This window comes from Mytilus galloprovincialis, chromosome 4, assembly GCF_965363235.1.
Source record: "Mytilus galloprovincialis chromosome 4, xbMytGall1.hap1.1, whole genome shotgun sequence".
NCBI classification, from domain to species: Eukaryota; Metazoa; Mollusca; class Bivalvia; order Mytilida; family Mytilidae; genus Mytilus; species Mytilus galloprovincialis.
In genome coordinates, this window is record NC_134841.1 from 99,908,034 (window position 1) to 99,932,180 (window position 24,147).

General features: G+C 33.3%; 1 protein-coding gene across 3 annotated transcripts; it reads left to right on the forward strand.

The window, feature by feature from the left end:
* The first annotated feature begins 2,168 nt into the window (after positions 1-2,168).
* On the forward strand, positions 2,169-19,602 carry LOC143073597 (heparanase-like). 3 transcript variants are annotated; one of them, XM_076249258.1, is made up of 11 exons: positions 2,169-2,467; positions 4,233-4,455; positions 5,101-5,279; positions 5,593-5,766; positions 5,996-6,170; positions 6,506-6,556; positions 6,995-7,192; positions 14,955-15,069; positions 17,707-17,822; positions 18,501-18,641; positions 19,110-19,602. In XM_076249258.1, exons 2-11 carry the CDS (start codon positions 4,283-4,285, stop codon positions 19,282-19,284), a joined length of 1,497 nt encoding a protein of 498 aa, XP_076105373.1. In that variant the 5' UTR covers positions 2,169-2,467; positions 4,233-4,282; the 3' UTR covers positions 19,285-19,602. The 3 variants fall into 3 exon arrangements, with proteins under 3 accessions (XP_076105373.1, XP_076105374.1, XP_076105372.1); XM_076249257.1 differs by having other exon boundaries at positions 2,170-2,467; positions 4,247-4,455; XM_076249259.1 differs by lacking the exon at positions 6,995-7,192 and having other exon boundaries at positions 4,247-4,455.
* The last annotated feature ends 4,545 nt before the right edge of the window (positions 19,603-24,147 follow it).

The following is a 24,147-nucleotide window of genomic DNA, read 5'->3' on the forward strand; positions in this document are numbered from 1 at the left end:
TAATGAACTCCATCAAAATATCTGTGGAATTGAAAAAGCTGTCGATGATAAAGATCCTATAAATCCAACCAATGTACCTCGTGGTTATGGGGGAACAGGAATTTTATGGAGAAAAGACCTTGACAATTTTTTAAATCCATTAGATATAGGATATGATAGAATTTGCTGTGTTGAACTTTTAGGATCCTCAAAGCTACTCCTAGTCTCTGTTTATTTACCATGTAAAGGAACACCATCTGATTCATTAGAATTTTATAACTGTACAGATCAACTACATGAAATTGTTCAAAGTTATAGCGACTCTCACTCCATTATCATTGATTATAATTGGTGGCGATTTTAACGAAAATATCTTAAGTAAAATTGATACGAAAAGAAACAAATATTTAATAGACTTTTTGAGTGAAAATAGTTTACATACTGAAGAAAATGGAATTACTTTTGTAAATTGTAGTGGTAAAGGGACTTCAACTATTGACTTTTTACTTTTTAAACAAGATTTTAAAGAAAATGTTATCAGTATGGAAACAGTGGACAATGTGGCTACTAACGTATCTGATCATTTTCCTGTTAAAGCGAAAGTGAAATATGTCATCAATGCAAAAAAAAAAACTGAAATGTTCAAATTCAAATATTTTACCCATGCCTGGAAAAACTCCATGGAAAAAAATAGATGAAGACGCATATAAAACTTTAGTTGAGAATGGTTTAGATAATTTTTCATCATCTTTAGAAAATAAATATGAAGTGGATCTTGCTTTTCAAAATATGAACAGTTTACTCTTCAATTCAGCAAAAAGTTGTTGCCCAACTCCACGAAAAAGATATAGAAAACCAAAATTAAAAGTAATGAATGAAGACATTTCTGGCGCAATTGCAATGAAAAAAAGGCTTTTTATCAATGGAAGATTAATGGGCGGTCTGAAGATCCATGGAATGAACTTTATATTCAGAAAAAAAAGACAACTTATAATTTACGTAAACATTGTCTCAAGGATGAAAGAGAAAAAATAATGGAAGCAAATATCAAAAAGAAAAATTCATTCTATAGACTTATTAAAAAACAGAGGGGAAGATTAAGTAATCATATAGATGAACTATCTGTAGGAGACACAGTGTATAGTACAGAAAACAACATTCTAAGTGGATGGAAACATCATTTTGAAAATTTAACAAAACATTCTATTCATGAACATTTTGATAACAAGTACCAACAAAAGGAAGAACAAGAATATATTGATATAATTGACATTTGTAGAGCTATTTTTCAGCACCAAAGTATTACTGAAAATGAAATAGTAGAAGCTTTGAACTTATTAAATTTAAATAAATCACCAGATATATTTGGAGCTTCAACTGAAAACTTCTTATATGGAGAACAATCTCTTATTTATCACATTAAAGAACTTTTGGATAGTACTTTTAGACTTTGTTATATACCAGACGAACAGAAATTAGGGATAGTAATTCCGCTCTTTAAGAATAAAGGAAGTTGTAAAGACAGTAAAAAATATCGTGGAATAACAATTACTCCAACATTATCCAAACTCATTGATATATAAAAATCAATACTGAATCAAGCAAAACTTTATACCAGTTTAAAATATTTATCATTTATATTTAAACCAGGTCAATGTCATCCTATTGCAAATACAAATACTATGAATTCAAGGGAAATTATTAGAATTCCTACAAAATTGAAAATAGCTACTTGGAGTTCAATGACATTCTACAAACAGTTAAGAGCCACGTTTACAAATAATACAGAACTGTCTATATGCAAACTGTGTAATGAAATAGAAGAAACTTTACCACATTTTTTATTAACGTGTAAAAGTCTAGAAGATATCAGAAAACCAATTTTGGAAGATTTAATTAATTCCTGCAGTGAAGAGTTAGCTGTTTTTTATATGAAAGATGAACATTTTGACATTTTACAACTGATTTTTAATCCCTTTGCTTACATGTCAATGTTAAGAAATGAAAAAGCTTTTAAAGTGATACAGAACATTATAGATCCAAAATGTAGACGATTATGTAACAATCTGCATTGTGAAAGGTATAGACTGTTGCAATTAGATGATATAAAGAAAAAGAAGAGAAAGACTAAGTAGATAATAACATTATATGAATCCTAAGTGACTATTTGTTGTCTACTCTTAAACAGTGATATCTTTAGATACATATTTTAGATTTTAAAGTATTTTGAAATGAGTTGCTGCTGCCTATATTGACATTAAGCCCAATTTTATCGTCAAGAATATGATGTACAATGTAAATAGTGAATAGTGATATTGGTGGAAGATATTTTTATTCATGTTGTGAACTCCAATACTCGGAAGAGGTGTGCCTACATTGGCAGAATATATATATGACAGATTACAGATTACTTCCGATTGTATTTTTTAAAATAACATTTAACATTTCGTTTCTTTCCCATAGCTCAATATGGACCATGCATTGAAAGGTAAACATCAAATATTAACGTATTGGGTAAATATCCATCGATTCGGAATCTAGAATTTCGACTAATTTAGAAATGATTAGAAGAGATTGTCACACCCAAATGTGTATAAGAGAGGATACCAGAGAGACAGTCAAACTCATAAATCGAAAATAAACTGACAACGCCATGGCTAAAAATAAAAACACAAACAGACAAATAATAGTACAGAAGACAAAACATATAAAACTAAAGACTAAGCAACACACCAAACACTGGGGGTGAGCTCAGGTGCTCTGGAAGGGTAAGCAGATCCTGCTCCACATGTGGCACCCATCATTATGGATCATTATGGAAATCACTGTCATGACTGTCACACAGCCAGAATACATTTATATAATTAAAGTAATAGCAATTAAAATTCTAGTGATAGGTTAACACCTTGCTAATTAAAAGTATGAATGCTTGATACATGTAGTTACTTGCATAATGTGAATTCAAGTGAAATTGACTATTTCCTGCAAAGGAAGAACAAGGAAGAATTTAAGATTCATGTGGACCCTTTGGCTAAAATGGTTGCATTTTCACATAAAAAATTACTCTGAGTACAGACAAAACTGTGTATCATAGCATGCCCTAGATAACTAGAATTCAAATGCATTGTACATGTATGATCATGATGATTCAGAAAATTCATAACTTGAACTCTTTTTCGTCCCTGCAGAAGATGATAAAATTAACAAACAGTTGACTTTTGCTTGATATGGTCAACACAGTACACATTTTAAATCACCAATTATTGTCAGGTATCTATTGTCCATCTACTGCCATGATGTCAAACAAAACAGCTCCCTTCAATAATTACCTGTGGGGAAGATCTCAAACCTCTTTCCCAACTTAGTTTATTTTGGTACATTGTACCTCCTGGAGAAATAAAAAAAGTGCACTGCAAAATCCTTTTAAGTTTTTGTTTTACTATAACATAGAACATATTTGAAATTTATTTATCTAGGGTATGCTATGTCTTAAAACTTTTCCAGATGCACAGATTTGTCTGAACTCAGAGCAAATTTTGAGGTGAAAACATGGCCATTTTAGCCAGAGGGTCCACATGAACCTTAAAGAGAAAAGAAGGGGGCATGTCTTCATAAATTCCTGTAAAAAGCATTGAATTCTTTCCTATATCTCCAAAAATATATCAATTCCTGAGTCCCATTGAATGTAAATTCTGAACGCCCCTTAAAGTTCTGTACTTCTCCCTTTTAACAATGAAAATTTTTATAATATTAAAGCAGATTCTGTGGTTATTTAAGTAAAATATAATTAACAAGAGAGGAGTATGCACAAGCAAAATGAACACAAAAAAACGATTGAAATGTTTAAAAAAAAATCTCTAGTTCTGAGACCTAAACCATGTAAACTGTACCTGAATTTTTCAAGTTTCTAGTGCCTAGGTAGTAGTTACATGTTGCATTACTCTGTCTCAAGTCTGATATTATTCTTCTTATTTTGTCGTTTCATTCATTATGTCAAAATATATATTCTTTATACTCATGTATTACATGGTTTTACTGGCACAACAGGGTTTACTAAAATAATTATGATTTTAATTGAACATTTTTTTTCTTCAAACCTGAGCTGATTATTCAAATTCCTTTTTATTATTTTTAATACTTTGTACACTCACTATACATGTTTTGTGATTTCTAGTACAAAAGGGGGAAATAAAGAGACTGATCTTCTTATTTAATCAGAAGGAAACGCTGCAATATTCATTCAAGTCACCTAGATTTCTCTTTACAGGATAAGTAATTAAAGACAGTAAAACAGGAAAAAAGAATGGAATTTGGATGGAAACTGTTCCTTTTTCTGTCCTTTTTGAATGCTGTAATTGAAGCCATTGACCTGAAAATTGCCACAGACAGAGCTGTTCAGATTGTATCAGATAAATATCTGAGTATTGCTATAGATACGGGTATCATCAGACATAACTGGGAACGGTTAAACTTCAGGTATGTATCACCAGGGACATAAATGTTGTTAACCATTTTAACAAAAAAGTAGTCATTTAGCATGTTTAGTAGAAATTTTGGAAAAATTAATGAAATAGAAAAAAGAGAAGATGTGGTTTGAGTGCCAATGAGACAACTTTCCAGTCAAGTCACAATGTGTTGAAGGTAAACAATTATAGGACAAAGTATAGTATACAACAGTGAACACAGATCCTTGGTGCACACAGAACAGCAAGCTAAAAAGGTCCTCAAATTGATTGTTGTAAAAAAATTATAATAAGGAAAACATCGGTCTGAAATTGACAATTTTACTAAACAAATTACTGATCTACAGATTAACCAAAGCAACATAGGTATAGATGTAGTACAAAAATATGTAGTCTTGTCTAACCTTTCCAATTTCCATGAAAATAAATGAATCCACAGTATTCAGACCTTTGCAGAAAAAAATTGTTTATGTGAACTTTTCTTTTCAATAAATGATTTTTTACAACTTCAACATGTTCAAGGTAAAAAAAGTGTCAGAATTAGGTATGGTTGGAGTGTCTACAGAAAATTACACTGCCTAAATTACCCATAAAATTATATAGAGCCACGCTAGATTTTTTTCCTTAGTTTAATGCCAGTGACATGTCTTTTTTGTAGCTCACCAAAGGTAGAGTCCTTAGCCAGAGCCTTGTCACCATGTTATCTCAGGGTAGGAGGGTCAGAGGCTGATTTTATGAAGTTTTCACCGGACACACACAATGTCAGATTCTACAATCAAAGTGACCTGTATATGTCGGATTATTATGATAATAAATTTGTTAATTTTACCATGTTTTGTAAGTAATGAGAATGTTTACTTTATTTCTTTTGGATATCTATGATGAGTTCATTTATACTATTTTTCTCATGTTTGGGAATTATTTTTATTTAAATCTTCTTATTAGGCGATTTATGTACTTATTAATAGGAAGAAAAATGTGTTAGGAGTCCTAAATTTTGTATTTTATAGCTTACATGTAGCTTTTTGACAATTTTTTCCTACTGGTCTGAATAAGCAGAGATATCAGTGTTTTTTTTACCACGAACCAATTATAATGCCCACACCTTTAAAACATGTTCATGTATTTCATTTTCACATTATTTTTTCAGCAAATCAATTTGATGAGCTGAATAATTTTGTGACAAAGGTTGGTTGGAGTCTGATCTTTGACCTGAACTCATTACTGAGAGAGGGTGGACAATGGCTACCAGATAATGCCAAACTGCTTATGGACTATACTTCACAGAAAGGTTACAAAATAACTGGATGGGAACTGGGCAATGGTGAGAATTTTTTAAATTAATGTAAATATAATTAATTTTTATTTAACTGAGGGAAACTGTAAAACACCTCTCTATAAATAGAATGACCTTAATTCAGAAAATGGACTTGACTTATACCACATCTTCTAATTATATCTACAAGAAATTAATTAAAATCAATTATAACCAATCAATTAGATAACCAGCAGATGTGTGTAAATTATGTACACTATTCATGATATCTTTGTAGAGCCTAACTCATACAAACACCATATTGGATATTCCATCTCTGGTTCCCAGAGAGCTAAGGACTACAGTAAACTTCACAGTCTGTTAAACCAGTACCCACAGTGGAGAAATAGTGTCATAATAGGCCCTAGTACCACACAGCTATCAAAGACATCAGCTGAGAAATATTTCACAGAGTAAGTTATCAAGTTAAGGATAAAGAATTATGTGTTTGTAGATAAAATAATTTCTTCTTTCAAGCTGTTTTGAAATCCATATAAGCAACAGAGTGAAAATCACAAAAATGAAATTGATCATTTGTTCAAATAAAGTTATAAAACCCTCATATTTATAGTAAATGACGATTGAATTTATCCAGTGGCAAATATTAAATGCATATCAGTATGAGAACTTGTGAACATGATGAATATGAAATGAAGATGAACTCTGCTTATAAGACATGTAAATTTAGAAAAACTATTACATTTTGTTTAATTCAATTAGAAATGATTTTGAAATATTGCTTTTTCAGATTTTTACAAACTGGAGGACCAGATATTGTTACAAATCCAACTTTTCATCAGTAAGTTTTATTAAATTGTAAAAATGTAATGAAACTGGTTTTGAAGAAAAACCTACTTGAACTTTAAAAAAAATAAACCAAATCTAAACAGATGGTTAGCAAAAATATCACACCAAAACAATTTAAACAAATGAACATCTGTCCAGTCTATCATGTCTATAAATATACTTAACATATCATTTACCATTGTAATGTTATGGAAATAGTTCAAATTTCACTTAAATCATTTGGAAATTATCCTTGACCTTTAGTGCTTTTGATCTTTGAATTGATGATACAGTTAATACAAATGTATCTATGTTTTAAATATTATTGATTCATTCCAATGGCTGTCAATTTTTAGTCAATTTGAAAAGAAAAACTAGCAAGATATTGCTTGAATTTTCCAAACTACAATGAGTTGTTTTTCATGCTTGCTGTATTTTTGTTTTGAAACAGGTATTATATAAATGGTAGAGAAGCTACAATTGACCAGTTCATGGATATTGACATCTTGAATAGTTTAATGCCTGAAATAAATAAAGGCAATAAAATAGCAAAACATCCTCCATATGGGAAAACATGGCTTGGTGAAACAGGATCAGCTTATGGAGGTGGTGCTCCAGGATTGTCTAATACCTATGTGGCAGGTTTTATGTAAGTGAAGGGACTCAGGTGATATGGAGGTGGTGCTCCAGGATTGTCTAATACCTATGTGGCAGGTTTTATGTAAGTGAAGGGACTCAGGTGATGTGGAGGTGGTGCTCCAGGATTGTCTAATACCTATGTGGCAGGTTTTATGTAAGTGAGGGGACTCAGGTGATATGGAGGTGGTTCTCCAGGATTGTCTAATACCTATGTGGCAGGTTTTATGTAAGTGAAGGGACTCAGGTGATGTGGAGGTGGTTCTCCAGGATTGTCTAATACCTATGTGGCAGGTTTTATGTAAGTGAAGGGACTCAGGTGATATAGAGGTGGTGCTCCAGGATTGTCTAATACCTATGTGGCAGGTTTTATGTAAGTGAGGGGACTCAGGTGATATGGAGGTGGTGCTCCAGGATTGTCTAATACCTATGTGGCAGGTTTTATGTAAGTGAGGAGACTCAGGTGATATGGAGGTGGTGCTCCAGGATTGTCTAATACCTATGTGGCAGGTTTTATGTAAGTGAGGAGACTCAGGTGATATGGAGGTGGTTCTCCAGGATTGTCTAATACCTATGTGGCAGGTTTTATGTAAGTGAGGGGACTCAGGTGATATGGAGGTGGTGCTCCAGGATTGTCTAATACCTATGTGGCAGGTTTTATGTAAGTGAGGAGACTCAGGTGATATGGAGGTGGTTCTCCAGGATTGTCTAATACCTATGTGGCAGGTTTTATGTAAGTGAGGGGACTCAGGTGATATGGAGGTGGTGCTCCAGGATTGTCTAATACCTATGTGGCAGGTTTTATGTAAGTGAGGAGACTCAGGTGATATGGAGGTGGTTCTCCAGGATTGTCTAATACCTATGTGGCAGGTTTTATGTAAGTGAAGGGACTCAGGTGATATGGAGGTGGTGCTCCAGGATTGTCTAATACCTATGTGGCAGGTTTTATGTAAGTGAGGAGACTCAGGTGATATGGAGGTGGTGCTCCAGGATTGTCTAATACCTATGTGGCAGGTTTTATGTAAGTGAGGAGACTCAGGTGATATGGAGGTGGTGCTCCAGGATTGTCTAATACCTATGTGGCAGGTTTTATGTAAGTGAAGGGACTCAGGTGATATAGAGGTGGTGCTCCAGGATTGTCTAATACCTATGTGGCAGGTTTTATGTAAGTGAAGGGACTCAGGTGATATGGAGGTGGTGCTCCAGGATTGTCTAATACCTATGTGGCAGGTTTTATGTAAGTGAAGGGACTCAGGTGATATGGAGGTGGTGCTCCAGGATTGTCTAATACCTATGTGGCAGGTTTTATGTAAGTGAAGGGACTCAGGTGATATGGAGGTGGTGCTCCAGGATTGTCAAATACCTATGTGGCAGGTTTTATGTAAGTGAAGGGACTCAGGTGATGTGGAGGTGGTGCTCCAGGATTGTCTAATACCTATGTGGCAGGTTTTATGTAAGTGAAGGGACTCAGGTGATATGGAGGTGGTGCTCCAGGATTGTCTAATACCTATGTGGCAGGTTTTATGTAAGTGAGGAGACTCAGGTGATATGGAGGTGGTGCTCCAGGATTGTCTAATACCTATGTGGCAGGTTTTATGTAAGTGAAGGGACTCAGGTGATATGGAGGTGGTGCTCCAGGATTGTCTAATACCTATGTGGCAGGTTTTATGTAAGTGAAGGGACTCAGGTGATATGGAGGTGGTGCTCCAGGATTGTCTAATACCTATGTGGCAGGTTTTATGTAAGTGAAGGGACTCAGGTGATATGGAGGTGGTGCTCCAGGATTGTCTAATACCTATGTGGCAGGTTTTATGTAAGTGAGGGGACTCAGGTGATGTGGAGGTGGTGCTCCAGGATTGTCTAATACCTATGTGGCAGGTTTTATGTAAGTGAGGGGACTCAGGTGATGTGGAGGTGGTGCTCCAGGATTGTCTAATACCTATGTGGCAGGTTTTATGTAAGTGAGGAGACTCAGGTGATATGGAGGTGGTGCTCCAGGATTGTCTAATACCTATGTGGCAGGTTTTATGTAAGTGAGGGGACTCAGGTGATATGGAGGTGGTGCTCCAGGAATGTCTAATACCTATATGGCAGGTTTTATGTAAGTGAGGAGACTCAGGTGATATGGAGGTGGTGCTCCAGGATTGTCTAATACCTATGTGGCAGGTTTTATGTAAGTGAAGGGACTCAGGTGATATGGAGGTGGTGCTCCAGGATTGTCTAATACCTATGTGGCAGGTTTTATGTAAGTGAAGGGACTCAGGTGATATGGAGGTGGTGCTCCAGGATTGTCTAATACCTATGTGGCAGGTTTTATGTAAGTGAGGGGACTCAGGTGATGTGGAGGTGGTGCTCCAGGATTGTCTAATACCTATGTGGCAGGTTTTATGTAAGTGAAGGGACTCAGGTGATATAGAGGTGGTGCTCCAGGATTGTCTAATACCTATGTGGCAGGTTTTATGTAAGTGAGGGGACTCAGGTGATGTGGAGGTGGTGCTCCAGGGTTGTCTAATACCTATGTGGCAGGTTTTATGTAAGTGAAGGGACTCAGGTGATATGGAGGTGGTGCTCCAGGATTGTCTAATACCTATGTGGCAGGTTTTATGTAAGTGAGGGGACTCAGGTGATGTGGAGGTGGTGCTCCAGGATTGTCTAATACATATGTTGCAGGTTTTATGTAAGTGAAGGGACTCAGGTGATATGGAGGTGGTGCTCCAGGATTGTCTAATACCTATGTGGCAGGTTTTATGTAAGTGAAGGGACTCAGGTGATATGGAGGTGGTGCTCCAGGATTGTCTAATACCTATGTGGCAGGTTTTATGTAAGTGAAGGGACTCAGGTGATGTGGAGGTGGTGCTCCAGGATTGTCTAATACCTATGTGGCAGGTTTTATGTAAGTGAGGGGACTCAGGTGATATGGAGGTGGTGCTCCAGGATTGTCTAATACCTATGTGGCAGGTTTTATGTAAGTGAGGGGACTCAGGTGATATGGAGGTGGTGCTCCAGGATTGTCAAATACCTATGTGGCAGGTTTTATGTAAGTGAAGGGAATCAGGTGATGTGGAGGTGGTGCTCCAGGATTGTCTAATACCTATGTGGCAGGTTTTATGTAAGTGAAGGGACTCAGGTGATGTGGAGGTGGTGCTCCAGGATTGTCTAATACCTATGTGGCAGGTTTTATGTAAGTGAAGGGACTCAGGTGATGTGGAGGTGGTGCTCCAGGATTGTCTAATACCTATGTGGCAGGTTTTATGTAAGTGAAGGGACTCAGGTGATGTGGAGGTGGTGCTCCAGGATTGTCTAATACCTATGTGGCAGGTTTTATGTAAGTGAGGGGACTCAGGTGATATGGAGGTGGTGCTCCAGGATTGTCTAATACCTATGTGGCAGGTTTTATGTAAGTGAAGGGACTCAGGTGATATGGAGGTGGTGCTCCAGGATTGTCTAATACCTATGTGGCAGGTTTTATGTAAGTGAAGGGACTCAGGTGATATGGAGGTGTGTTTTATGTAAGTGAAGGGACTCAGGTGATGTGGAGGTGGTGCTCCAGGATTGTCTAATACCTATGTGGCAGGTTTTATGTAAGTGAAGGGACTCAGGTGATGTGGAGGTGGTGCTCCAGGATTGTCTAATACCTATGTGGCAGGTTTTATGTAAGTGAAGGGACTCAGGTGATGTGGAGGTGGTGCTCCAGGATTGTCTAATACCTATGTGGCAGGTTTTATGTAAGTGAAGGGACTCAGGTGATGTGGAGGTGGTGCTCCAGGATTGTCTAATACCTATGTGGCAGGTTTTATGTAAGTGAGGGGACTCAGGTGATATGGAGGTGGTGCTCCAGGATTGTCTAATACCTATGTGGCAGGTTTTATGTAAGTGAAGGGACTCAGGTGATATGGAGGTGGTGCTCCAGGATTGTCTAATACCTATGTGGCAGGTTTTATGTAAGTGAGGGGACTCAGGTGATGTGGAGGCGGTGCTCCAGGATTGTCTTATACCTATGTGGCAGGTTTTATGTAAGTGAAGGGACTCAGGTGATGTGGAGGTGGTGCTCCAGGATTGTCTAATACCTATGTGGCAGGTTTTATGTAAGTGAAGGGACTCAGTTGATGTGGAGGTGGTGCTCCAGGATTGTCTAATACCTATGTGGCAGGTTTTATGTAAGTGAGGGGGCTCAGGTGATATGGAGTAGGTGCTCCAGGATTGTCTAATACCTATGTGGCAGGTTTTATGTAAGTGAGGGGACTCAGGTGATGTGGAGGTGGTGCTCCAGGATTGTCTAATACCTATGTGGCAGGTTTTATGTAAGTGAAGGGACTCAGGTGATGTGGAGGTGGTGCTCCAGGATTGTCTAATACCTATGTGGCAGGTTTTATGTAAGTGAAGGGACTCAGGTGATATGGAGGTGGTGCTTCAGGATTGTCTAATACCTATGTGGCAGGTTTTATGTAAGTGAAGGGACTCAGGTGATGTGGAGGTGGTGCTCCAGGATTGTCTAATACCTATGTGGCAGGTTTTATGTAAGTGAAGGGACTCAGGTGATGTGGAGGTGGTGCTCCAGGATTGTCTAATACCTATGTGGCAGGTTTTATGTAAGTGAGGGGGCTCAGGTGATATGGAGTAGGTGCTCCAGGATTGTCTAATACCTATGTGGCAGGTTTTATGTAAGTGAGGGGACTCAGGTGATGTGGAGGTGGTGCTCCAGGATTGTCTAATACCTATGTGGCAGGTTTTATGTAAGTGAAGGGACTCAGGTGATGTGGAGGTGGTGCTCCAGGATTGTCTAATACCTATGTGGCAGGTTTTATGTAAGTGAAGGGACTCAGGTGATATGGAGGTGGTGCTTCAGGATTGTCTAATACCTATGTGGCAGGTTTTATGTAAGTGAAGGGACTCAGGTGATGTGGAGGTGGTGCTCCAGGATTGTCTAATACCTATGTGGCAGGTTTTATGTAAGTGAAGGGACTCAGTTTGTGAGATTTAGAACAAGACATGAAGAGTTACATTGAAAATCGTCAGTTCATATCGTAAACTTGGATATGTATGATTGGTTATTTAGAAACTCTTGAATTTTACATGTTATATTTCAGCGAACAAAGTGTGATTATTGAAATTTTGTTATTTACCCTCATTAAATAACTTCAAAGTTTATACATCTTTTTTGAATTATCTTCTGGTCTTCTTGAGTGGTACAGCTCAATCAATTGTTGAAAATAACACCAATTACAGTATCATTGCAATAAGACATTTGGTTTTCAGGATGTCATTGTGTTCCTCTTTTAGAGGCACATGGAATATTGACTCATTTACAGAAAAGTGGAAAGTTACAAGTATTGTTTGACACATACTTAACATTGTAGAGGAGGTATAATCTACATATTATGGAAGTGCTTACGTGTTGTCCAGCACTTTCTTTTCAACAACAACCCTATATTTAGAATAGGTTTTACATGATTATTATATCTGCTATTGGATATTGATTTTATTGTCAAATGTGTAGTTTATCTGCAGGTGCTGCTGACAATGATTAAGTGTTAATTGTCAGTGTTTTGATTACAATTGTCCTCAGTCATTGTCAGTCTTTTGATTACAATTGTCCTCAGTCATTGTCAGTGTTTTGATTACAATTGTCCTCAGTCATTGTCAGTGTTTTGATTACAATTGTCCTCAGTCATTGTCAGTGTTTTGATTACAATTGTCCTCAGTCATTGTCAGTGGTTAAATTACAATTGTCCTCAGTCATTGTCAGTGTTTTGATTACAATTGTCCTCAGTCATTGTCAGTGTTTAAATTACAATTGTCCTCAGTCATTGTCAGTGTTTTGATTACAATTGTCCTCAGTCATTGTCAGTGTTTTGATTACAATTGTCCTCAGTCATTGTCAGTGTTTTGATTACAATTGTCCTCAGTCATTGTCAGTGTTTTGATTACAATTGTCCTCAGTCATTGTCAGTGTTTAAATAACAATTGTCCTCAGTCATTGTCAGTGTTTAAATTACAATTGTCCTCAGTCATTGTCAGTGTTTAAATTACAATTGTCCTCAGTCATTGTCAGTGTTTTGATTACAATTGTCCTCAGTCATTGTCAGTGTTTTGATTACAATTGTCCTCAGTCATTGTCAGTGTTTTGATTACAATTGTCCTCAGTCATTGTCAGTGTTTTGATTACAATTGTCCTCAGTCATTGTCAGTGTTTAAATAACAATTGTCCTCAGTCATTGTCAGTGTTTAAATTACAATTGTCCTCAGTCATTGTCAGTGTTTAAATTACAATTGTCCTCAGTCATTGTCAGTGTTTTGATTACAATTGTCCTCAGTCATTGTCAGTGTTTTAGAATGCTGTGGATTCATTTATTTTGTGGGTATCAATTTTTCGTAAATTGAAGAAAACTAACATTCTGTTGATATTTATTTTTATACGACCGCAAAAATTGAAAATTTTTTGGTCGTATATTGGTATAACTGCGTCATCGTCGTCAGAAGACATTTGGTTTTTGCACTATAACTCTAGTATAAGTAAATAGTTAAATTGATTTTGGGAGTTTTGGTCCCAACAGTTTAGGAATAAGGGGCCAAAAAAGGGCCCAAATTAGCATTTTTCTTGGTTTTTGCACAACAACTTTAGTATAATTAAACAGAAATTTATGAAATTTTAAAATTTAAGGTTTATGACCAAAAAAGGAAGGTTGGGATTGATTTTGGGAGTTTTGGTCCCAACAGTTTAGGAATTAGGAGCCTATAAATGGTCCCAAATAAGCATTTTTTTCTTGGTTTTTGCACAATAACTTTAGTATAAGTAAATAGAAATCTATGAAATTTTAACACAAGGTTTATGACCACAAAAGGAAGCTTTGGATTGATTTTGGGAGTTTTGGTCCCAACAGTTTAGGAATTAGGGGCCAAAAGGGTCCAAATTAAACTTTGTTTGATTTCTTCAAAAAATGAATTATTGGGGTTCTTTGATATGCCAAATCTAACCGTGTATTTAGATTATTAATTTTTGATCCTGTTTTCAAATTGGTCTACATTAAGGTCCAAAGGGTCCAAAATTAAACTTAGCTTGATTTTAACAAAAATTGAATTCTTGGGGTTCTTTGATATGCTGAATCTAAACATGTACATAGATTTTTGATATTTAGGCCCGGTTATCAATTTGGTTTACATTGAGGTCTAAAGGGTCTAAAATTGAACAGTATTTGATTTCATCAAAAATTGAATTCTTGGGGTTCTATGATATGCTGAATCTAACCATGTATTTAGATTTTGGATATTGGACCATAAAAGGTAAATGTCCAATTCAAAGTTTTTAAGTTTAAGTTCTTAGACTACATTCATTCTGTGTTAGAAACCTATGTTTTGTCAACTATTTAATCACAATCCAAATTCAGAGCTGTATCAAGATTAAATGTTGTGTCCATACTTGGCCCAACTGTTCAGGGTTCGTCCTCTGCAGTCGTATAAAGCTGTGCCATGCGGAGCATCTGGTTGTTGTTTTGGCAAAGTCTGCATACATTCCTTACGAGAACTTGTAATTTGTTGAACATTTAATTTGTGGATCCACTGTACCCACAAAATTGATGAACATGTGTATCAAACAAATATTAATAAATCCAGAGTATGTTACAAACTTTAGAATATATTTTTTTTATCCATGCTCAGCTTATTTTGATTGTTGTACTCCATTAATGGATTCATTTATGACAAAGAAAAATTATAATTACGTTAACAAAAATGAATTGTTGTTTGTTTTAATGCAATGCACCTATTATTTTCCTTAGGTGGTTAGATAAGCTAGGAATATCAGCAATAGGTGGATTAGATGTTTTAATCAGACAAACTTTTTATGGAGGACATTATTCCATTATAGATGACGAAACTAGTGATCCATTACCTGTAAGTACTTGTTACCATAGAAACATAAGACAAATATCTATGAAGGCTGACATGTCCTTATTGATGTACCAACATGTGATACATTATCTATAGGTGCTTGTCACCATAGCTATACAGGTGACATAGGTTTGAAACTTTTGATCTTTTTATTCTTTTAAAAATATAAATATCTAACATAGCAATTCTTTGCCAAATTCCCTCATTTACCCTTCAGAAGCCAATGTGAAAAGGAGTAGGTTTGATAAGGCTCAATTCTGGCCTCAAATTTCAGGTTTATCTAATGAAGGATTTTTGATACTTTTTAAACACTTAAATGTCTACTTCAGTCGATTCAATTAGTTTATGTGAAAGATTTGAACTGATTTAGTTATTAAAGATGCTCAAATTCAAGCTTTAATATGACTCATCTATCAAAAATGCCATAATATGTCACTTTTTAGATGGTTTTTGTCAAGAATGAAAGTGGCCACATCCTTGTTCACTCTCAACTTTTATATATGTTATTTATTATCATAAAATACAACTTACATTTGAATATTAGAATGAACACAAATGTGGCCACTTCCATTCAAGACGGAAACCACCTAAGATTGTGAAGATTTCAGTAACCCTAACCCTAACTTTTGTGACTTAATAATGCTAGTACCATATATATGTGCATTGTATTGTCAAAAGCAGCCCATATTTATGTTACAGAAGTATTCTACTTTCCAATAAATAGCTAAAAACTTACATTTTAACAATTTTATAAAACTGATATATTTTAGGGCCAAAAAGGGGTCTTACTTGACCTGGATTTAAGGACATACGATACAGTTACAGGGAAGTTAATGACGTTGCTAACATAAAATGTTATTTTCGCAACGTCAAATGGTGACATATCGGGAAAAGATGCTTTTTCAACTAATTTTAACCATTCAAACTGATTTAATTTGAAAACGAGTTCATGGACACCTCTTTTTTAAAATGACATATGGTTTGATTTCTTATGAAGATAATTTGTACCAATTTTCAAGAAAGTGTAAATAATGCAATTTTTTTTAATTTGATAAATATACAGCAAAAAATTATGTTTTTTTTTTCTACATTCATGAATATTTGATAAGTATGAGTTATTAGTAAAAATAAAATGCATAAATTTAAAGAACATTTTTATAAAACAGAAATGACAGATAATTAAACAAAAAACAGCTTGTGTTTTTCTTTTAAAATAAAAAAGTTATGTATTTCTGTCGAAAGGAAAAATATGTCCACAAATCCTAATTTTGAGTAAATATCTGAAATTTCAATCTTATTTTACTCAAAAAGTAGCACATGAAGGTATATTTTTTATTACATATTTGATTTAATCAGGTAAAAAATGGTCTATATGGAAATTTTTATCAAAATGTAAATACTGGATCAAAACTGTATCGTATGCCCTTAAGGGTCTAAATCAATTTTTTTTCCTAATATAGGATTTCTCTATATTTTTTCATAAATGAACTTCATCATATACTTAATAGAAAAATGAAATAAAAATATGGTGTCACCGTTCATTTAAGCTCATAATCTGCCTCCGAAAGAAGCATACATTTTTGTAAATGTCCTTTTTTTCTGTTGATCTAATAGGAGAAATAAAGGTAATATCGAAATAAAAAAAGAGCTAAATTACAGAAATCGCTAAAATTTTATAATTATTTAGTTTATGTAAAGCTTATTTGAAAACAATAATAAAAAATATAGGTCACCGATGAGTTAAAAAAGATATTTCAATTTTAATGCCCAAAAATGGCATTTTTGCACCAAAGGGAGATAATTTGGAGCTTTTTATGCCCCACCTACAATAGTAGAGGGGCATTATGTTTTCTGGTCTGTGCCTCCGTTTGTCCGTGCGTCCGTCTGTGCGTCCGTTCGCTTCAGGTTAAAGTTTTTGGTCAAGGTAGTTTTTGAAGAAGTTGAAGTCTAATCAACTTGAAACTTAGTACACATGTTCCCTATGATATGATCTTTCTAATTTTAATTCCAAATTAAAGTTTTGACCCCAATTTCACGGTCCACTGAACATAGAAAATGATAGTGCGAGTGGGGCATCTGTGTACTTGGGACACATTCTTGTTCAATGATAAAAACATTTTAAAAGTCATCTTGGGCCAAACCGAATCGATTTTTTTGGTTGATTTTTGTACCATATCATAAAGTAATAACTTATAGTGTAATAAATAAAATTTGTAATGAAAAAACAAATGTTTAATTTTTTGCCGAAATTTTTATACCCGCAACTAAAAGTCTTCAATAATGAGTAAAACCCATACTATTAAGTAAACTATAGAATGCTTCAGTTTGTTTAAATGTTTTAAAAAACACAAACAAGAAAACCAATGGCTTGATTTGTGACATTATTTGATACATAACTTAACAATTAGCTAGAATTGGGTAAGTATCTCTTGGAAAAAACTTTACAATTTGATTCTTTCAGTATTTTGTTAATTGTAAATAGATACCTCAATTTCACTTTTTATTTGAATGCCATTTTAGAGGAGTGATAATATATATCAGCACCAATAGATTTTCATTTAACAATTTCCATGGAATTTGAGGAGTTATATTAAATTTAGACCAATATAATATAAAACAAACCTTTTCTGTATTTTGTAGGATTATTGGTTGTCATATATATATAAAACTTTGGTTGGGAGATCAGTGCTGAATGTAACAGTTGACGACCCAGAAGGCTTGGTTAGAATGTATTCTCATTGTACTAATGTAAAAAGGTTGGTATAATAACTTATTATGTATTTATCAATACACACAATATCATTAAGTTATATATTTCTATTGGTTATCTTTTTAAGTAATGCCTTAATGAATTGAAAAGGAATTTGGTTTGTTTGCAATCATATCATAAGAATTTACATGTATATAGGGTTTGCATTTTGTCCAGTTAAGTTCTTTTTGCCGTCCTTTGAAATGGAAATTTGAAAATTGTATAGAATTATTGCATAGGAAGTAAGACATTAAGTTAGAGTTATGTTTTGGTTGAGCATTTTACCATTCATCAGTAAGACAATAGCTACTTAATGGTAGGGATAGTCCTAATCAAAATGAAAATAAAAATGTGTTAAATATTACAGTCAGTAGGAGACATTGTCTATATATATATATCGTAGCAATAACCATGGAGCATGCTTAATGAAAGGTCAACACTTTTAAATAACACAATATTTTAATAAAAACAGATATAGCCTTTTAATATCGGTCAATACAATGGAGAATGGAAATGGGGAATGTGTCAAAGAGACAACAACCTGACCAAAGAGCAGAAAAATAGTACCATTTTTATTATTGCCTTATTAAGGTATATTGACTAAGTCAATATACTTTAATCAGGTTGAGGAAAGACTAACATTGACTTTTATAATAAGAGATTATTGTATACTATTTTATTTCAGGTCTAATTATACTGCTGGAAGTATAACAGTATATGGAATGAATCTTGGTGACGACTTCAAAACAATAAACTTCCCACAATATGGAGATGATGTAACACTACATGTATATATATTACAGCCCCAGGATAACTTAAAATCACAGTAAATATAAATATATACTGAAAATATTATTCTATAATTTTCTTCATTCTTGCTATAGACGTAAGAAAGCAATTTTCTTTATGGAGTGTTCACAAAAGATAAAATAAAATCTGACTGAAGTGGAAGACATTATGAAAGTTAAAAAAAAACCAAATGGTTGGACTATCTGACTATACAGGAAAATTATGATGTGTAAGGGAAAAAAGCTGTACAACATAGTTTTTATATATGCATGCAAAAAGTGTCCTACATGACTGTTCTTTATAATTGAGTCAAATACATTGTATGTAGCAGTCATCCCAGATAAAAAGTAAATAATATGGGGAAAAGTCAAAAGGTTCTTATATTTCCTACAATGAACTATTAATACAAAGGATTTCAAATATGACTTGAAATTTTTAACTGATTTTATAAGTCATTGACCATTGGTTAACTTTGATAGAATAGCCTTATTTCTTTTCTTTTTAGGTCAGTAACACTGAATGGGAGACATTTAAAACTTAATGAAGATTTCACATTACCTAATGTGTTGACACCTGTGACAAGAACAGGAAATGTGTCATTCCCACCACAATCATTTGGATTTATTGTTCTACCAAATTTTAAAGCTAAAGCTTGTCAGACTGCATATTCATATTTATAGTTATTTGGAATTCATCTCATGCCTGAAACAGTGTCATGGAAACAAGACTTCTACGTGCTATTTCTGACAAAGGAAACATACAAAAATGTTGAACTTTGTAATTAGATTAGTTTTAGGGGAGACACATAATGGTAAATCAATGATAACTGGTGTTAAGTTGTCTTAGCATTGACAAATCTATATTAAGGCCCCTTAGTCATGGTCTATTGAATTTGAAATATTTGTATTGGTTTACATGGTGTAATATTTGCATATTTAAGTGTTGCCATTATTCAGTTATTTTTTGCATAATACCATAAAAATTACATGTAACTGAAACTTAAAGTTAATCTCTGTGTTAACAGTTTATTAGCTTATATCCATTGAGCATATATATAGAATCAAATGAGCTGTAATCATCACTTAAAGAGTCCAAATGTCTTAAGACAATTTAGTATCATAATGTTTCTGATGCAACAAGTTTATTTTCAATCGAAATATTATGAAACTTAAGGGAATTGATGATTGGACAGCTCTGTACAAATGGTCCTGATAAAAGGTGGGGTAAAAAAGTATATAAAAAATACCTAACTTAAAGGCTAATTCAAAAAGGGGAAGGCAACCATAAAATATAACGAAATCAATCGCTATCAATCAATGGAACAATTAAATGTTGATCATGTGGAAAACTTGGCCACAATGGTGGCACAACTTCCCATTTAAACCCTATGGAAAAACACTCATATTGCAATCCTTGAGTCAGTCTGCAACTACTTGGCAAGGTTTAACAATTTAACTTTGTTGAACTAATGTACAGGTATTTTAGTAGTTCTCCTTATTTGGTTTTGAACAAATGAACAAATGATCTGCAGGGTAGTCTTTGATCTTTATTGAACATTTATAAAAGATGACCTCCAAACTACTACCCATTAAGATGACCTCCAAACTACTACCCATTAAGATGACCTCCAAACTACTACCCATTAAGATGACCTCCAAACTACTTCCCATAAAGATGACCTCCAAACTACTACCCATGTGTTATGAAAATTTTACTGATTGATGATAGGTGATAATTCTCAGTGGCATATACAGTTTGCTTTTTTTTGTTATTTTACTTTATATTAAATCTTAAATTAAAAAGCTCCTAGTGCAATGCTCTATAACCTGCAGCTGTTAAAGTCACCAACAGTATATTGCCTTGCTTATGATATTTACAATAGGTTACTGTAAAATTGAGTTTATGAAGTCATCCAAAGTACAGGGTTGTGGAATTTTTAAGTTGTTCGCTCCAAATTTAAAAATGATGGTTTATGCCCTAAATATTTCATTTGGAACAGTTTTGGGAGTTACAGTATATAAAGAAAGACCACACATTGTCTCGTAATATTAATTCTATTTGTACTTGGCTCAAACAGGATAGAAATGCTTGCTTTGTACCTGTTTCTAAGCCTTGAACAAATAATTTTTTTATTCAAGACAATGTATGGTTATTCTATACATATAGTCCCTTTGATAATTAAAACAAAGATCATCCCCATCCTGTTGATTATTAAAACGAAGATTCCACATCCATTATCGCCTTTCATTAATTGTTCTTTCTAATATGAAATTCTAGGAATTTCAAACAGCAAAAAAAAAAAAAAAAAAATTGAAAGTAATTAAGATTAATGGTACACAATAATCAATTTCCCAATATACAGTTGACACATTTATAATACATATTTTTGGCAGTTCAAACAAATCTTTATATGAATCTCTTACTGTGAAAATATGCTAAAAAGTCTTTCTCTTTATGTACCTGTATAAAACAATGGTGATGTGGATAGGCATGATATGCCATAACAAAGATATTTAAACTGAGACACCGTTTGTGTAACATGGGGTGTGAAATAGGGTTGAAGTAAGCTTACATTATTTAAAATATAAACATTTCTGTCAATTTGGATCTTTGTAGACAATCTTTGTAAGACTCTAGGTCCGTAATATTTCCGTAAAAAAAAAAAAGAATTAATATTTTTCTCTAACAGAAGTTTGAAAGTTTGAAAGAGATTTATGTTGTTATTAGATAAAAATAGTACTTAACTGAGCTGTGAAGATAGATGGTCCTTCAGTTTGAACAAAGACTTTGATTGGAAAAAAGACATGACTTGGTATAAACTCCTTAAATTGTTTAAAACTTCATTGGTTCCATATAAAATAAAACACAGTATCTTGAGATACAGAAAAGCGGTGAATTTTCTTTCAGCAATTAAGTTTTTGAAGATTTTGAGCATATATTTTGAAAATGTCATAAAATAGAAGAGCTGCAGATAAAATTCCATGACTGAACCAAGCACAAATAATAATTCCTTTTAACAAGGATGAGATTAGATTTGGAATTTGAGGATGATTGGAAATGATAAAATTAGATACTCTTATCAAAATACTTCATTCATTGAACAAAAATGTGTGACAATCAAATAAAATTTTACAGGACTAAAAAATCTCTTAAGAAGATCTAATGCCAAATATATGTATATACAAAGAACATTTCCTTTAATTCAATATTTTTTACTGAAAGAATTTGGCACTACCTGCTGTAGTGTTACTGTGTTTAGCGTTATCCACACCACCATGTGTTTTATATATTATACATTTTATATTGTTATGTTTATTTTTGTAATTGTTATGTACTTTTGTTTAAAAAAAAAATGATAATTAGTTATGCTTATATGATTATTTTTGGCAGTGTTTTGAAAGCTGTATTTTAAGACACATTTAACTCTGGAAATATGTACCGGGTATTATAAAATTTTGATTTTCAGCAAGAGTATATAATCTTGCTGAAAATCCAAATTTCAGTGTTATTTAATAATTGTGTTCTTGTTTTGTATTCAATATGTAAAAAAAGATAGGCCTTTATTTCACAATATTATGGAAATAAGGGATACAAAATGATAAAGTAATGTATTTTTCAGAATTAAGAACACTAACAAGTATTTAAAAGTACTACCTAGTTCTATTCAATTCTACTTAGTGTTTTAAAAGACCAGTATTTTCTGTATCCAACTTACAATTGTTCAAGTTTTCAAGAAAGTATGATTCAATTAAAAGAAAAAAAGAAAGAACATGGTTATAATATCAATAATTAAATGTTTCATTTATTCTCTTTTAAAAGAAATTGATCCAGTACTAAGCATCACATATTGCTGTTTTTGTTTATTTTAATACTTATTAAAGGTCAAAGTTTTAACACACCAATAAATGACATTTATGTTCAAGTTTATTTTTGATAAACAATTTTGTGACCTTCACATTTATCCCAATATTTCATTGGCTAGTTTCCATTTTTCCATTTTTTTAATGTCTTTATATGTTTGTTTTGATAATTTTTTCAAGAAAAGATACTGACCATAGAAATTGATTAGATATTTAATTTATGTGACAGTGAGTACTTACAGGATAGGAAACTTTGTGTGGTGAATCACACACACTAAATGTCAACAAACATGACAAACGCACACTTCTCTGTAAATTGATTAAATTGTTTTTAGCACAATAATATTTCATTGTAAATTGTTTTTAACAGCAGTTAACTCAATGCAGGTAAGCATCTGTCATTGAAGTCATTAACACACCTACATAAAGTGTAAGTTTGATAAAAAAAAATGTGTGGTCAACAACATTTTAATTTGAGAGTGTACATCATGTTTTATCATATTTATACCTTAAATTCAAAGAGTTAAATTTTACAATAAAATAAATATTGAACAATGTTCATGCATGATCTTGTCATCAGATTCGAATGCAGAACATTAATCACAAAATGTTCAGACTACATTTTTGTTTGCAAATTTGACTGAGAATACCAATGATTAGGGAAGGTAGGGACCATGGGCCATAGACACACTGTAGCTGTAAATGGTTCATTGAAAGGAGAATCTTTAAGAACTTTGAAAAATAGGGACAGTCAAACTAATAAATCAAAAATAAACTGACAACGCCATGGCTAAAAATGAAAAAGACCAACAGACAATTATTATGCTAAAAATGCTAGAAATGACTCATTGCGAGAATTTTTTTCCCAACCACTGGAACATGTTTTAACAGACGACTGTGTGCCAATGTTTGAGAAAATAACATTTGTTTAGCCTTCAGGACTCCAATGATCTTGAATAACACTAAGAGAGTATGAAGAACAATTTATTATTGAAAATAGTTTACATCAAGATCAAATTAATATAACTAACCTTAATGTGTGTGTTTTGGTCACCACATTTGTAAACAGTTTTTTTTTTACTCCGTTGATAAAGATATAATTTGTATTTTGAACAAGATTAGATCTTCTTTTTTTTATATAGATTGTTATTTTATGTCATACTGAAGAGTTTTATATATTTTATATGCTTAAAGATATACACATATTTAATAAAATATATTTTTTCTAAAATAATATTGTTTTATATTGAAAAGAGATATGGGGTAAAAGTATATATAAGTTAGTTAGAAGCAATAGTAGTTTACAGATGAATCATAACTATTAAATCCATTTTGAATACATTATAACCAAGACAAAAACACCAGAGGAAATCGTGTGAACAAAAAAATGTATTGAGACTAGATGCATAGAAACTATAGATAAATAGTATCATTAGTAAAATGATGTTCCAATCTCATCAATCCATATAGAAATTCTATAATTGCATGAACTCCGAAAGGTGCAATACTGAGTGTGTAAATATCTCCTGATACAAAAGTATCACATGTCATTGGAATCTGTGACGGAAATACTTAAACACTATTTATTAATATAACAGAAGTTCACAGATCTGGCAGACACTACCATATATCAACATGTTAAAAAAGTATCAATTTGTATAATGAATTCAAAAGAAAAGTTAT

What these genes read in the sequence shown, in the direction of transcription:
- LOC143073597 (XM_076249258.1), top strand. Translation starts at nt 4,283, where the DNA reads ATGGAATTTGGATGGAAACTGTTCCTTTTTCTGTCCTTTTTGAATGCT. An exon ending in TGGGAACGGTTAAACTTCAG is followed by an intron (nt 4,456 to 5,100) that starts GTATGTATCACC and finishes TCTTTTTTGTAG; the next exon opens with CTCACCAAAGGTAGAGTCCT. An exon ending in ACAAATCCAACTTTTCATCA is followed by an intron (nt 6,557 to 6,994) that starts GTAAGTTTTATT and finishes GTTTTGAAACAG; the next exon opens with GTATTATATAAATGGTAGAG.